Source organism: Herpailurus yagouaroundi, unplaced genomic scaffold (assembly GCF_014898765.1).
Source record: "Herpailurus yagouaroundi ecotype Mexico unplaced genomic scaffold, PumYag 183, whole genome shotgun sequence".
NCBI lineage: Eukaryota > Metazoa > Chordata > Mammalia > Carnivora > Felidae > Herpailurus > Herpailurus yagouaroundi.
In genome coordinates, this window is record NW_024412414.1 from 17,364,010 (window position 1) to 17,380,642 (window position 16,633).

The window sequence follows — 16,633 nt, forward strand, 5'->3', positions numbered from 1 at the left end:
GGTCAGGAGGGGAGCGGCACGGGGAGGGTCGCCCCGGGCAGGGACACCTGCCCCGGTGGCCCTTTGGCGCGCTGGGAGAGGTGCGCTGCTCCAAAAGCGGCAGACGGTCCGGGACATTGGGTGCGCCTTGGAAGAAAAAGTGAGCGAAGTGTTACCCACCTCCTTTATCACCAACTTCTCCCGCTTGTTTCCGTCCGATCTCCTTACAAGCTCTCTCCTCGAGTTTGGTCGGTTTTTCTGTTAAGCTGAAAGAAGTTTGCTTTCAGAGTCTTCTCTAGTACTTCTTAGAGACGTTCCAGCCTCGAACCTTACAATTTGCGAGGCCCTTTCTGAAATGCAAAGGGGCAAGACGAATATCCCCCAATCCTGAGACTTGTCCTATGGTCAAGGAATTTGCTCGTCTGGCTCCCTCCGCAGAAACCCTTAGAAATAACTTGGTCCGAGGCCATGTGTGCGCTTTGAAAAGCAACGGGGGCACTTCCTTCTGTTTCCAGGGCTTTTTTTCCCCCCCTAGCGTCTTGAGGGTTTCCTTGTAAAAGTTCTCCATTTCCAGTTCCTGATAAAGCACCTCCAGTGCCCCGGTATAATTATGGAGTAGGTTGCAATGTAGGTGTTAGTTTCAGCTTTGAGAAGTTGTCCTCATCATTTTTGGAAGTAGGAGCTGATTCAGTTTTCTCTCCTGCTCCTACCAACAGTTTTCTCTGGGTGGACCCGAAGGATGAGTTTACAGTACAAAATTTAAAAATCTTGTCTATTTTAACATCAACAATGCAAAACCGCTACCGTTTCCTGGTTGTTCACCTGCTTTACTCTTTTTTTTTTTTTAAGTCTTAAATTAACACCTCCATGAAATTACTTCAATTATCTAAGTGCACATCATGGGATTTCAATAAACCTTTTATGTTTGAACAGATGATGCGTAATGAAATATTTAAATTTGAGGGAAATGTCATTGTATTGAGAAAATAAAGCTCCACTCTCCCAAGTTAGTTAATAGGGTTTATAGCATCTTGAAAGACCTTGCACAGTAACAGTATTTGGTTATATCCAATACATATTATAAGCATTGTGGTATTTATTAAAATAGAGGTTTTTACAAAATGTATTTGAATAGCTTTGTCAGTGTGGTTGGAAAAAAAAAAGTTTTTACAGGTCTTTTTAATATATGAGTTGGAACATGATTGAGGTTTTTTTCCCCTCTTCCCCTGCTGGCTCATTTTAAATTTCTCCCTAATCCTCTGAGCCCAGAATTCCTCTGCAATATAAGTATCTTTTTGTTCCATTCACAGGACAACACTATTTGAATAGATCTGCAATGGGTTAAGGATGCGGGGCATTAGGCAACAGCTGTCTAATTAAAAATACATAAACCTATGCAATTCTTTGTGAATATTTCCAAGAACTGAAGTTTTTTGTTACAAAAATGAAATGTTATCACACTGAATGTTTATCTGTTAGAGAGGTTTAGTGTGGACTTACATATACTGTTTTTTGTTGTTGTTTTACCTCAGTGATTTTTTAAAAAAAATTTCTCTAAGCGACATGGCAATAAAAAAATGTAGTTATGTCTTCATGACAGGAACCATCTGGAGCCAAATGAAAAACTTAGTAACTTCTCGTCTTCAGGATGTTAAACATCCAAGTGATTGATTGAATTTTTAAAAGATTTTGGCTGGCTTTTGATTGTCGTATAAAAAAGGGTTAGTGGGGCTTCAGAATTCTGGGTCTTGGGCATCTGTTGATATAAAATACTGCCTGAAACCTCCACCTTAAATATTTATCTTTTTTTTTTGTAATATATGTCGTTCATTTGAAATTGATTTATATTCCACATAGATTTGTTAAGAACGTATTGGAAAAGAGCACATACTGAACCTCTCATTTATGGAATGTAAAGGCCACATGTACGTGATTTCTGGCAAACGCATAAAAATTGGAAAATAGAAACGTTTGGATGTTTTCATATAAATGTCCTAACAGTCGGAAGTGAAAACTGTAGCTTTTGATCAGATAGTTGCCTTAAATAGAATGAGAAAAAAAATTCTCATGAGGGAAATAAACCAACCCTGGAGCTAGATGGTTCGTAGTTTTTAAAGAAAAATAGTAAACAAGGGTGTGCTCATATATTTATGTTTTGAGAACTTGGGACTGGCCCCAAAACATTGAAGAAAAAGAACTGTTTCCAGTAAATGTAAAAAATTTGAATTTCTGTCTAAACTGTAGAGTTTTTAGTTTCTTACACATACAGTACAGTATGTTTTACCTTAGCTCTAGCAAAACAGAGTATTGCACACCACTCAAACTAAGCTTCCTATTTTTTGTTGGTTCTAGGAAGGAACAGTTGTCCTTTAGATCTATTTTCATGCAAATAAATTTAGACTACATTATTTATTTCCATTTAGAGAGAGTATGAAAATTTCTCCATAGTTGATTCTTTAATTACTTGTATTTATAATTTTTATATTGGGAACAGATGGCCTGAGTAATCATTGTTGATAAGTGTATCTGTCGTTTGCATTTCTAAATCGGATAAATCTTAAAGAATAGTTCCACTGATTTTATAATGTACACATATGTATATCCTAAGCCAATAATTTCCTTTTTGTAGGTTACTTACCCCCAAAAAAGCCTAACAGTAGACAAAAGTCTTGGTTTGTCCATTCCCAACCCATGAAATTTCTTTCTTTAAAGAGGAAATGGTGAAAATCAAGTCAGTGGTGTGAGAAACATCAAGTCTCATGAACCAAAATGCAAATATTTGAAAGGGAGAATGAGCACTTTTAAAATTTACATCAGTGCCTTTATGGGTCTGGAGCATTTCATGCCAGATTTAGAGACCACTTAAATCCCTTTTTAAAATTGGGCCCAACGTATTCTGCAGTTAATAGTCATAAAATCTTTTGATTCAATTTATGTAGTTCCTAATGGCCATGTATGGTATAAGACTAATGTAGCCTCGTTTTTCAAGTTCAAAGCCAATTCAGCCACAAAATCCTAGAAAAGAGAGGTGATTTTCTATGTGCGTTTTTTAACACACATAACATTTTCTATGTGTATTGATTTAAGATTTTCATAATGTGTGCACCATTATGTAGGCCATTGTTTTTAAACTAGGAAAATCTCTTCTGATCAGATTTTATTCTAAATATGTTCAAGAAAATGAAGATTACAGTTATTTTTTATGCGTGAGTATTAAAATCCTAGTGGTTGGATATTTAAAGAGCCCTTTTTACTGCTAATTTTGGATTTCCTTAGCCTGAGTCTTCCCTGCTACCTGTATTTATCTGTCTGTCTGTTACTTTTCAGGCCTGCGACAAGGACCCCCAGTGTGGTGGAGGCATGTGCTGTGCTGTTAGTATCTGGGTTAAGAGCATAAGGATTTGCACACCTATGGGCAAAGTGGGAGACAGCTGCCATCCGCTGACTCGTAAAGTTAGTATATATACCCAGGTGCTCAGTGGTTCCCTTATGTTGTGGTAACTCAACTCCCGGCAAGGCCTGTATGGCATGAAACCCAGGGTAATGTGCTTGAAATCACAAGTGAGAGAAGGTGACGACGGGAAACCACGTCCTCTCCCCTCTCTCCTTCCATTATAACCAGCTGTGTCCTCTACTGTCCTCACCCTGTGAATCATTTTCATACCATGGCTTTCATGACCTTAGAAACATGTCATAAAAATAACTTCAAAACCATGAATTTGCCTAAAAATTATTTAGGACAATATAAATACAAATATCAGACGTACTGATAAGGCAGAGGTAAATAACTTTGTGTTTTGTCTCTTACTGAAAACCATCAATGATACAGTTACCTTGTATCTTAATTTAAAAATCCTCTATTTTCCCTCAGTCTACGCAGTACACAGTTCATAATCCTAGAGGTTAATGGCGTTTAATTTTCCAGTTTATTCTTTTATCTCAAGTATAAATATCCTAATGACCTCAACAACACTTTTGGACAGTTTTAGCAGTTAGTGGTATGACCATATGAAGGCAGGGTTGGACGGTGCTTTAGAGGGTGTGTTGTAGACTGTCCCGTCCACAAGGGTCTGTCACTTATGTTACTTCAGGAAAGGGTGGGTAGGAGACAGGAGGGAGCAGAAAAGTCTGTGGAGCCTGGAGAGTCTCAGCCCTTCCCGATCAAAACTTTGAAAATGATGGGATCTTGGCAGGCTTCCCCAGCAATACCAGGTGACAGTGACTTGCTCCCCTAGTGCCACCTCCTGGTTTTACCCAGCAGCAAAGTGAAGTCCAGAGCATGAAAAGGCGTTTCCCAGGCCAGGTGGCTTGTTGGGGGGCAGAGCTCAGTCTTTCTGCAGCATTCTCTCTCCCTGTTGTACACTCCTGTTTCAAAATAGATGGGGTGACCAGGCGCCTGGATGGCTCAGTCCATTGAGCTGACTTCGGCTCAGGCCATGATCTCACGGTTTATGAGCTCGAGCCCTGCATCGGGCTCTGTGCTGACAGTTCAGAGCCTGGACCCTGCTTCAGATTCTGTGTCTCCCTCTCTCTCTGCCCCTCCCCTGCTTGTGCTCTGTCCCTCTCTCTCTCTCTCTCTCTCTCTCTCTCTCAAAAATAAATAAACATTAAAACAATTTTTTTTTAATTTTTTTTTAACGTTTTATTTATTTTTGAGACAGAGAGAGACAGAGCATGAACGGGGGAGGGTTAGAGAGAGGGAGACACAGAATCTGAAACAGGCTCCAGGCTCTGAGCCATCAGCCCAGAGCCTGACGCGGGGCTCGAACTCACGGACCGTGAGATCGTGACCTGGCTGAAGTCGGATGCTTAACCGACTGCGCCACCCAGGCGCCCCAAAACAATTTTTTTTTTAATAGATGGAGTGTTTTTGAAGCAAACTCGACCCCGCCTTCTACATGTAGTTTGGGGTTGAAAGCTGTAGTAAGGCCCACCATCTTCCTCATATGCTACAGTTGTAGATAACAGTTACTATTTTGACTTTCTCGGAGTAAAGGTAATGCAGTAAACTGGATTGTTTTAGTTCTGTGAGCTGTAATAGGGACTCCACTTGTTTGGGTCTCTCTGAAGGCTGTTTGGCTTTCCTGTGGTTTCCTTGAGAAATACTTCCTGTTCCGCGTAGACCATCCCTCCTGTGGTTTTACAGTCATTTTAAAGTATGACATGCACCTTTTATTCTTGGCCGCTGTAAGACAGGAAAGGTTGTAAGCCGTTAGTTGTCTGTCTCAATGCCAAACTCCCTGCGGGGAAGTGACACCAACCCAGTCACCCTTGGCATTGATGTCTCGTTTTTCATCACCCTTATCAAGGGCAAGTCCACGTTTGTACATGTGAGTCATTTGAGCCATTGAAAAGTCTACTCTTAACCTTTTCTTTTAAGAATGACATTCTCACACAGTGTTAGCATAACCTTACGCTCCCTGCATACTAGAGTCACGTGGCCTGCTTGCTAAAACAAGGAGAAAGTGACACATTCTACTCAACTGCTGTTTGTAATCATAGCAATTACAGTTGCCACCTGTTGAAGGCTGTGACGTACCCCACACTCTGTACTAAATGTTATATATGCTTTTTTTTAATTTAATACAAGATGTGCCTATGAAGCACGTTTGTTTCTGTCCTGTGCTGCATACAACCACCTGCAGCCTCAGAGGAGACTCAGTAACTGGCTGAGGTCACAAGGTGATAGGTCACAGAGAGACACCGGGCTCCATTTCTGTCTGACGCTCCAGCCAGTGTTTTTGTGGTGTGAATCACCATACTCTTCTGCCTCCACAAAAGCGGTTTCGTTGGAACGCTTTGTACTCCAGTTAACCAAGACTGGTTTGTGTGGGACGAGAGATAATGGTGTCCGCATGGGAATTTGTCACATCCTATGTAGTTTTGATGAGCTTCCCAAATCTGAGGTTATTTTAAAAATTTTTTTTCAACGTTTATTTATTTTTGGGACAGAGAGAGACAGAGCATGAACGGGGGAGGGGCAGAGAGAGAGGGAGACACAGAATCGGAAACAGGCTCCAGGCTCTGAGCCATCAGCCCAGAGCCTGACGCGGGGCTCGAACTCACGGACCGCGAGATCGTGACCTGGCTGAAGTCGGACGCTTAACCGACTGCGCCACCCAGGCACCCCATAAAAAAGAGAACCAAATAGTGTTTCCCTGGGTTTCTAGATAACTTCCAGTTCAGGTCTCGTGCAAGGTCGTTTCTGAGAGTAAACAAAATCATTCTTCTCCCATAAACCCAGGTACATCTCTGCACTTTGTTTTTACCATAGTTTTAATAATGAAGTCTTTAATGGCAAATTATGGTTTTCATATTAGAATTAAGTGATAAAAGAACTGAAGGATTAAAAAAAAAAAAAAGAAAGGTTTCTTTTTGTCAGATCTTAACTTTTCCCCTATTCAGATGCCCACCTGAAAAGTTTTTCTAGAACTCAGTGTTACAACTTTTCATCCTGGATACTTTTCTGTCTTGAAAATACGTTTTCATCGGTTATTTCAATGGCCTATTTTTAGAGTAGGTCCAGGAGTTATTATTTGTTCTGGGCGGAATTAACTTATCCTGGTAAAAACTAGTTATTTCCAGATTATCTCTCCACTATATTGTATTCAAAACAACTTGAGGAAAAAAATGTTTGTAAATGTTTCCTGGTGAATGTAATATATAGAATTCAACTTCAGACTACAGTTTAATAGCTCATCGGTAAATGGTAAAAATGTAGACACTGCATAGAAAATTGTATTTTAATATGACGTGTTCAGTACTTTCTTTCTTCTTCTTTTTTTTGGGGGGGGGGTTTGTTTGTTTTGTTTTGTTTTTAAAGAAGGGTCACAGGGATCAGTGTTTTTAAAACACCAGACTGTGAATAAGTGCTGCTCCTGTTTAGATTTTAAACTTTCCATTCTGGCTTGACTTAGTCATTAGCCACAAATGTGTGTTTATTTTGATAAAGTGAATAATATTTGATGAATGAAATTACAAACTACAGGTAGGAATTGATAGTCACTGGATTCAGTTTACTGTTTTATTTCAGATACATTAACTAACTTGTGGACTTTATAGTGACTGCTAGGCTATAATCTTATAATTGTACAGTTTTTAAGTTTACATTTGATAATTCAAAAGTAGAATAAAAGATCATCCTCCCTAAGAAGGACAGAGTGTATGTTTTCCAAATACATATTTGGTCAAATGAAAGTTTTAACATGTATTCATTTTTAACAGTTTTCTAACAATTAAGGATGAATTGCTGAATCGTATGTCTACAAGGAGTATTTTACTGTTTAAAAAGAAAAACATTATTTTAATATTTTAATTAATACCAACACTTTTCACAGTTGACAAAGATTAGCCATTTCTATCCTGTTCTGATTACTGCTTGGCTTTGGAAGTTTATCATTCTGTGATTAATACTTTTATTTTTATAATGTGTGATTTATTATTTTTTCTTTTTTTTTAATTTTTTTTTTAACATTTACCTATTTTTGAGACAGAGAGAGAGAATGAACAGGGGAGGGTCAGAGAAAGAGGGAGACACAGAATCTGAAACAGGCTTCAGGCTCTGAGCTGTCAGCACAAAGCCCGACGCGGGGCTCGAACCCACGGACCGCGAGATCATGACCTGAGCCAAAGTCGGACGCTTAACCGACTGAGCCACCCAGGCGCCCCTATTTTTTCATTTTAAACAACTGTGTTTCCTCCAAAAAGTTGTTTCTGCTCTGTTTTGTATATTTAACACTTTTCTGTTCCAGTTTTGTTTTTTGTTTTCTGGGTTATACATATATATATATGTATGTATATATATACACACATACACACACACACATATACATATATATATATATATATATATATATATATATGGCATGACACTTCAATACTTGACCAATATATTTTCCTTTTCTGAAAAAACATTTTTTTTTCCCAGTTAAAACCTGGGACATTTTTGTGTTTTTTTTTAAAGGAAGATTTTAAAAATTATTAGCTGTTTCTATTTTAAAATGATAAATTTAGAATTACAATGATAAAACATTGTAATTATAATTTCAGGATAGAGAGTACTTCTTAAAACAATCTTAACTAAAATATAACTTATGTAAGTATAGAATTTAGTGGAAGATGGGTCGAAGAAAGCTTAGTACATTAATTTCCTCATGTTTCCTATCACAGGTGTCAGAAGCCACTATTTAAATTTTCTCCCTCAGGGCAGCATCATGGCTGTGCGTACAAGTTCATTGTCAGAAAGACTCAGAGGACATAAATATACTTTAGTCTGTATACTGACAGATATACTAAATATACTGCTGACAGTATGGGCCCCATAGCTCTTTGTTGTGGGGGCCAGCCTGGACCCTATAGGATGTTTTAGCAGCATCCCTGGCTTCCTCCCACTAGAGGTCAGCAGCCTCCTCTCTCAGTTGTAACAACCAGCCGTGTCTCCGGACTATGACAAATGTTCCCTGTGACAGTTTGGGAGATGGAAATTGTTCTGGTTGGGCACCCCTGGCCTCACACTACATTGTACTTAGCCTCACAGGACGCAGTGAGGGGACACAGCAGCACCATTGTATTAGGCGCCCAGCAGCTACCCAGGCACATACTTCGTGTGTCCTCCCTACCACACGGGGTACTTGTGGCTGCCACAGATGAGAGCCATGTGGGTCCCCTACACCCATCCTTACCACCCTTACTTCTTGCCAGTATTTTACTCCCCTCTAGACCCAGAGGCCCCGGGCATATATGCCAACAGCTTCCCCAACCCACGTGAAGTTCCACACAACCCATGAGGCCTACCCCCTCATTCCCTGTTTTCCTTTACTCTTTCAGAGAGCACAGTGCAGTTCCATGTGAACCCTCTACTCACAAGAAGATAAATAATTGCATTATTTAGGGTTGTATGAATATATACTTACTCCAAAAAAAAAATTGAAGAAACATTTTAAAACTTGACCCAATTCAAATACATTGGCGATCTTCCTAATTATTAAAACTGGAGACTGGGAGTGGCAGAAATTCTGAGATTTTGGGCTTCTATTTTAGGCACTACTAAGGCTATTTGAAATTTTGTGAACTATGTACTTTTGTTGGCAAAAGTTAATGTACAAAACTGGCTTTATTAAAAACACACATAACTTTTTTATTGAGATAAAATTGGTATATAAATTATGTAAGTTATGCATACAACATTATAATTTGAGATCTGTCTGAAGTATAAAGTGATCACCATCCAAAGTCTAGCTACCATCTGCCACTGTTCCATTAACCCCTTTTCCCCATTTTGCCCGCCCCCCCCAATTCCTCCCATATTGGACTAGTGCTTTTTATGTGACATGACCACAGTTTTCTTCATGTATGCTTTTTTTTTAAGTTTATTTATTTATTTTGAGAGAGACAGAGCACAAGCAGGGGAGGGGTGGGAAGAGAGAGAGAGGAGCGGGGGAGAGAGAAAGAAAGAGATTGAGAATCCCAAGCAGGCTCTACACTGTCAGCATAGAGCCCGACGCGGGGCTCGATCCCATGAGCTGTGAGATCATGACTTGAGCTGAAATAGTTAGACGCTTAACTGACTGAGCCACCCAGGCACCCTCATGTATCCTTCTTTATGTTTCTTTCTTTAGCAAAACTGACTCTGTTGTGAGAGAAACCACAAACATTTGTTTTGTGGCAGTGCTATTATTTTCTCTTTAAAAATGCCACAAATGGATAAGAATCATGCCTTCTGGAAAGTTCTAAAGGTTCTACCTTGGCTATTTCTAGAATTTTCTGTTTGAAATTTTAGTCTATAAGAAACGGATTGAGTTAATTCTAAAATAAGCCATCAAATTTGGACTGAATAGTTAGCTCCTTGGCTATATATATGCCTCTGAATATGCATCTTCTATATACTTTGTTATGTATCTGTGGCTGTTAGATATCTATTAAGTTTGTCACACAGTATATGTAGATCTAGAAATGAACGGGCCTGTTGAGAAAATGTCAAGTATCTAATAAGTGTATAATATCAGAAATGGAGTTCTTTGTCATTATGAGCTCACAGATGGAAGGGGAGGAGGAAAACCCGCTAAGGGCAGGTGCAGATAAAAAAAAAGAAAAAGAAAAATATCCTTGGCAGGGGGTGAAAGAAAGATATTGAAAGAGGGGAAGTGGACTTGATAAGAATGAGACAAGGGAATCCAGGTATAAAAGGTCCTGCAAGACCGTCTAATCATTATGTTAAGATTGCCAGGGCAGATCTGGGCCTAGGCTAATACCATGTTGGTGCCCTCAATAAGAAAAAGAAGAATTCACAATATTTGTGATGTTTTATTTATTTTTGAGAGAGAGCAAGAGAGCGCACAAAGAGCAGGGGCAGAGAGAGCGGGGCAGAGGATCCAAAGCAGGCTCTTTGCTGACAGCAGCGAGCCCGATGTGGGGCTCGAACTCACAAACTGTGAGATGATGACCCGAACCGAAGTCGGATGCTCAACCCACTGAGCCACCCAGGTGCCCCCCACAATATTTTTTAAAGAGTCACACAGACCTATGACCTTGTGAACACACTGCCAGGGCCCTACCCAAGCCCTGCAGGGAACCACACGAGTGAAGGCCCTCACCCTCTTTGGCTTCGCAGTAAATCCATCTCTAACTTTGGTGGCATGAGCCCCTTGGGTCCCTGCCTGGTACCAGGCATTGGTGTGCCGAGTGAGCAGAAGCCACAGGATCTGGGAAGGCCACCCCTCTGCCTTCAGGTGGCACATAGTCTGTGGTGGGGGCTTTGCCAGGAGAGAGGCCTTTAACACATATTTTCTCCAGTGTCTCCCGTGGACCAGGCTAAGTGCCATGTGCTCACAAAGGAGATTTCTTCACAAAGCTTCAAAGTTGGGGGATGGTGGTATTTGAGAAAAGAGCAAACTCTGGAAGAAAGTGGGACTGGGTCTGTGACATGTCCACTTTCAGCTGGGTGACTGCAGTCAGCCACATTACTTCAGCTCAAGAGGAAGCCACTTACGGGGTGCCTGGGTGACTCAGTCGCTTGAGCTTCCGAATTCAGCTCAGGTGATGATTTCATGGTTCGTGCGTTCGAGCCCCACTTCGGGTTCGTTGCTGTCAGCACAGAGCCTGCTTCAGGTCCTCTGTCCCCTTCTCTCTCTGCCCCTTTCCTGCTCTCTCTTGCTCTCTCTCTGTCTCAAAAATAAATACGCGTTGAAAAAAAGAAGAAGCCACTTGGCTTGTGTCAAAATGAGACAAAAATCTGGCACACGGGTTTGGTGTGACATTGATGCCCAGTGCCTTATGAAGCCTGGCCATGGCAGGTCTCTAGTGTTATTTTCCATTGCTGCTCTCTTCAGGGTACTGAGAACCCACATGACAGGCCAGAGAGTGATCATGGTGTCTTGAAGGACAAATCACAAGACTGTAAGCACCATGAGGACACTTACTCATAGCTTAAACTATCTTGCTGGTTACCTGTCTTCCCTCATTAAAAAGTAAGCTCCATGCTCGGCAGAGGCCTTTCATCTCCTGTCCATCTCTGTATCCGTAGCACCTAGAACGAGGATGGATGTGCTGGTGACCCTCACTGAACTACTGCTGAATGAGTGAATGAAAGAAACACGCTTGGCGTTGTCCATGTGAAACAGCCGGACGTGTGTATTATAGTTCTCATTCACTCATTTAGGCTCCTTTTCCTTCATTATTGCTGCCCGTGTTCATTTTTCTCAACGCCGGCTCTGTTGGCACGTTGGGCCAGATAGTTGTTTGTTGTTGGGAGGCTGTGCTGTGCATTGTAGGCTGTTAAGCCGCATTCTCTGACCTCCACCCACTAGATATGACTGACACTCCTTCCCCCAAGTTGTGACAAACCAAAGTGCCTCTGGATATTGCCAGATGTGCCCTCTGGGACAGAATCCCCCCCAACTCAGAACCTCTGGCCCATGCCAGTGGTTTTGGGTCTGACAAAGTGAAGCGCTCAGAGGCTCAGGGCTAGAATAGGTGATGAAGGTCCGGGGTGCTAACTTCTTATACGGTCCACGTGTGATCGTCTAAGCCAGTCGACCCGCACCCACTTCCTCTGACATGGTCTCCATGCCAACAACTGAGCTAGCCATCTGTGTGCCCTTTGACACACACAGTGACAGAACCATTCTGCGCACAAGTCTGCATGGAGCTGACGGCCGTGGCACCTGCATGTAGACACTGTCCTTGCAGCCTTGAAAATGAGGCCCTTGTGAAAAAAAGGCAGAAGGATGTCTCTGCCTGTTCACCCCATGCACACCCTGCCCTCCTATTGCTTCCCTCTCTTCCTTTTGTATTTATTGATCACAGTCATTTCCCTGGCCCTTCCAGAACCATTTTGGAAATGGAAGGCAGGAGAGAAGAAAGAGGAAGAGAAGAAAAAGGAAAAAGGATGTAAGAAGGACATGAGCATGGTACCAACCCAAAGACAATGAGCAGAATAATCAGTCCTGAATGTTGTTGGACCACCATACAGTTGGGTTTGTCCTATTAGTTCAACCACAAAAGAAGGTTAGAATGGTTCTGTCACTGTCTGCACAGTCTTTCTTTTCTTATGTGCAAAGAAATTATTTAGAAGGCATCTGGAAGATGTATCCGAGATTTCCTCCTCAAGACAGATAATTGGTATGGGGCGGCCTCTTTTGGTGGAATAGAATTAGGAAATCCACTAGAATGATTACCGGAAAAAGCATCTGAATTGAGAAACAGAAAGGATGCATTTTTGTGCCATGTGTCAACCGAAGAAGGGTCCCTGAGGCATGAGTCTCTAAGAGCTTGCGTCTCTCACGTTACCCTGGCTGGGAGTAATCTGCCATCCCATTTCATTGATTATCAACTGCCTCCAGGCCTGGGCTGAAAGTTTCTTGCTATAACTTGCAAAGTAGACAGATTCTCAAGAGGGCACGATTCCCAGGGGAGGGAGAATGGATGTTGTCCTTTGCCTCTAGAAAGAATATGTACTTTGAGGTACTCCCGTGCCCCTCAGACAAAGGACCACCATGCCACTTGCCTCCTTAGCCCAGCTTCATTCGTGGCATGGGCAAGACTGAGAAATACCCACTGGAAGACTCTTGGAATGAATCCGACCTTTCTCTGCTGCCTCTCCTTAGGCCAGGGCTTGGTTTGTTCCATTTCTGTGACTCGAGCTTGCCTCCTTCCCTAATTTCTCTTTTGTTCTTCTCCAACCCACACCCCCCCTCCCCAGAATTTTGACCCCTCTGCCATCTGTGTGCAAATGTGTGAATTTATGTGTTGATCCTTGTCAGTGACTTCATATCTACTCATTATATCAATGTGAACATGCCCATAATGTTATGCCCTCCTTAATGAGCTTCATTAGTAGGATGATATACAGACCAAAAAATGAGAAGAAGTGAAGGCAGTGTAGCTTGGTGGTTAAAAGCTTGGTCTCTCTGGTCCAGGTGGCCAGCCAAGCTTCGAGTTCTGGGTATGTGACTTGGGGCAAGTTACTAATCTCTCTGTGCCTCTGTCTGTCATCTGTAAAATGGGTATAATTAAAGCATTTGTCATCTTCACAGAGTGGTTGTAAGGATGGAAAAGGATAATATATAAAGAGCTGAGCATATCACTTGATGAATAGTTCACAATATAACACCAGCTGTTGTTATTCAGAGATATCTCGAGAATTGTTTTTTGTTATGTGTGTTTGGGTGTTTTGGTGTTTTCTTTTGTTTTTAATGATTCCTGCTCTGACTCAGTTTTTTTCTTTTATCTTAGGTTCCATTTTTTGGGCGGAGAATGCATCACACATGTCCATGTATGCCGGGCTTAGCCTGTTTACGGACTTCATTTAATCGATTTATTTGTTTAGCCCGAAAGTAATCACTTCAGAGTAGAAACTTTAAATGCGAACAACCACATGATGTCTGTAAAGTCTATTTACTTGTGATTGTGCCCAACAAGTATAATATGCCAGAAAGAAATGCTCTTGCTTCCTCAGCTATCCAAGTAACGTTTCTATCTTTGATGTTTAAATGACTTTTTTTTTTTTTTTTTTTTCCTGAAAGAGGATTTCTATTTTGGATAGAAATGTAGAGTGTGGGGCATTATGGAACCAGTTCTCATTTCCCTGTTTGTGTTTTGGCTTGGTCTGGCCTTTTTTAATGCCAGTAACTCACCCATTTTCACAGAAATGAGGAGAATAAGAATTTGGTCTTTTGTTACAGAAACTTTTTTGTCTGAAACCCCCTCACCCCAGCCCTGCCCACCACACACACACACACACACACACACACACACACACATACACACACACCCTCTGGTCTCTTTTCTCTCCTCAAAGAATTTTAAGGCCCCCACTTATTCTTTGCCATTTCCCTTCTGGGCCTTCTAGCATTTTAACGAGGGGAACAGGGTTGTTAGATATCCTTTAGCTTGCTGGGAAAATCAGTGTGGAAAATCAAGCTTTTTTGCCTGATACTTAAACAGCAAAGGGTGTGTGGTTGAACTAGACACTCCACAATTTTCCTGGATGAAGCAGAGGTGGGCATACTCTCCAGCTTTCGTGGAACCTGTCCATGCGACAGAACCTCAGATCCGCTGTGTGACAGGTGTGAGCTCAGAAGGCATGGAAAGTCCATTTAGACCTTATTTCTAGATTTAGGGTTTTTTGGGTTTTTTAGTAAGAAACACGTCTCCAATATGTTACACTTCTTTTTCTTCTTGTGAAGTTTATTTTTTAAGTCTCATAATTAGAGATGTTCCAGAAAATGTCCCTTGAAGAGGAAGTATTAATTTTAATCTGGCATAACACTAGTTACCATTTTAAAGTCGGTATTAAGTTGTAATTTAAACTTTACTTGTAACCAAAAGGTCTATTGTAATGGGTTACCTGACATCCTGCCATGTGTCCCTATATCAATATTGCTGTGTAAAAATTCTGTATCAGAATAATGACAGTATTGTATATCATTTGATTTATTTTAATATTATATCCTTATTTTTGTCACAGTTGTTGTCAGTTTTTATTACAAACAGATTTCTATTAGCTCACATTCTAAAATGGGTAAAGACCCCCAAATTGGTAAAATAGCACCAACAGTATTTGCGTGTTCACTTTACATACAGGAAAGTTCTGTTTGCATGAAATTTTAAGGTAGTACAAAAAATAAACAATGTGTAAATCGGTGAGGGTTTTGGAACAAGAAGGAAACTTGTGATATGCAGAACTGGTTGTAATCAGGAATGGACTCATGGGATTTCACTGTATTGATTCAGCATATAGTGACCCAGTGTTTACCAAGAGTGGTCAGGCAGGATGCGAGGCGATAGCCTTAAGGTGATGCCAGTGGCCCAGCCTTGCAAAACCCACCAAGTATTGTAAATGGAATCAACGTCAACAAATAAACAGCTTATGAAATGTGTTCAACTGAGTAAACTTGACCATGCCAACCCACTAACCGTTGCAAAAAAAAAAAAAAGAAACGTCCATTTTGTATTAACTTAACTTATTCAGCCGGCGCTCACAGTTGCACATTGTGTGTAACTTTACCCTGGGGGCTAACATGTCCCATAAATAAATGAATGAGATTTTGCTGTACTAATTACCATATTTAGTCACAGAAGTATTATTTTTGGTTCAGTTTAGTTTGTGTGCAAGAAGCATTCCTCAGTGAGTTTGTTGGAAAAACATCGCCTTCAGCAAGTGAAATTATGGGTGAAGAGGCAGGCACTTCAGCCGTTACGCTAAATGTTGTTTTCTTGTAATGTGTGGTACATCCTTTTTCTTAAGTCTGAAAACTTGATTGGGTCAACCATCCATTTTCACCCAAGTTAAAAAGCTTACGACTTTTATAAAATTCTGCTTTTACATAAACCAACTCAATAAAAAAAATCACTAAAAAGAGGTAGCTCGTAGTATAGCCATGAGAAGGAATGTGAGGTTTGTGTAGAAAACTCAGAACTATATCTACTGACTCACCTACTACCATTCAAAGAAAAACAGAACCTTACTATTTGTTAACCTCTCCCCTCGATTGTTATTTTTACTGGGGAATAACTAACTCCGTTCTTTGTAAGGTACAGCTTTATTTGGTTAGTGTTCTTTTAACTTGTCACCAGGGTTAGCATCTTTCGAATAATTGTTTCAAAAACTCGTAATCATGTTCCATGGAGATTCTTTAAGCTCACTGTACGCAAAGCGCACAAATTCCTGCACTATAAAGACTGTGCTGCTGTTTCTTCCCTCCTCAGGACGCTCTCTCCCTGAAACTGGGACTTCATAGGCCAGAATTTCTGCAAGGTAAGGCAAACTGAAAATTTGCGCAAGAAAAGTTAAAGTCAGCAATCTACTTTGATGTCATTATCGGGTGTGAATTCCATCCATGCTGGGAGAGAAACAGATCTGATGCCAGAACCTACGAGCTAAACTCAAGTGGACCTGTGGATTCCTTTGCAAACACTGACTTTCTTGAAAACTGTCCTTTCGGACTTCAACCTTTTTTTTTTTTTTTTTTAAAGCAACATCTTTTTTTGACCATAGAGAAGTTTGTGCTAAAAGTCTTTCCTTACAAACCCTCTCATCTAACTGAAGGCCTTTTTTCTTCCCAGCATTTCAGTGTTGTTCTAGTGTTGGAGCTCTGTAAAGTCAGTCCAGTGATAGATCACTCATCTAAGCCAATTTTCTTCTTCATTGGTTTCA

At 40.8% G+C, this 16,633-nt stretch overlaps 1 protein-coding gene across 1 annotated transcript in view; it reads left to right on the top strand.

Annotated features, from left to right (window-relative positions):
• PROK2 (prokineticin 2) overlaps nt 1–15,356 on the top strand; it is a 35,688-nt gene extending 20,332 nt beyond the window's left edge. Inside the window, exons 2-5 of the mRNA XM_040492168.1 lie at nt 7–139; nt 3,307–3,432; nt 12,304–12,366; nt 13,711–15,356. Coding sequence (XP_040348102.1) covers nt 7–139; nt 3,307–3,432; nt 12,304–12,366; nt 13,711–13,815 — 427 coding nt within the window. The 3' untranslated portion in view covers nt 13,816–15,356. The remainder of the gene's footprint in view (nt 1–6; nt 140–3,306; nt 3,433–12,303; nt 12,367–13,710) is intronic.
• Nucleotides 15,357–16,633: the final 1,277 nt, after the last annotated feature.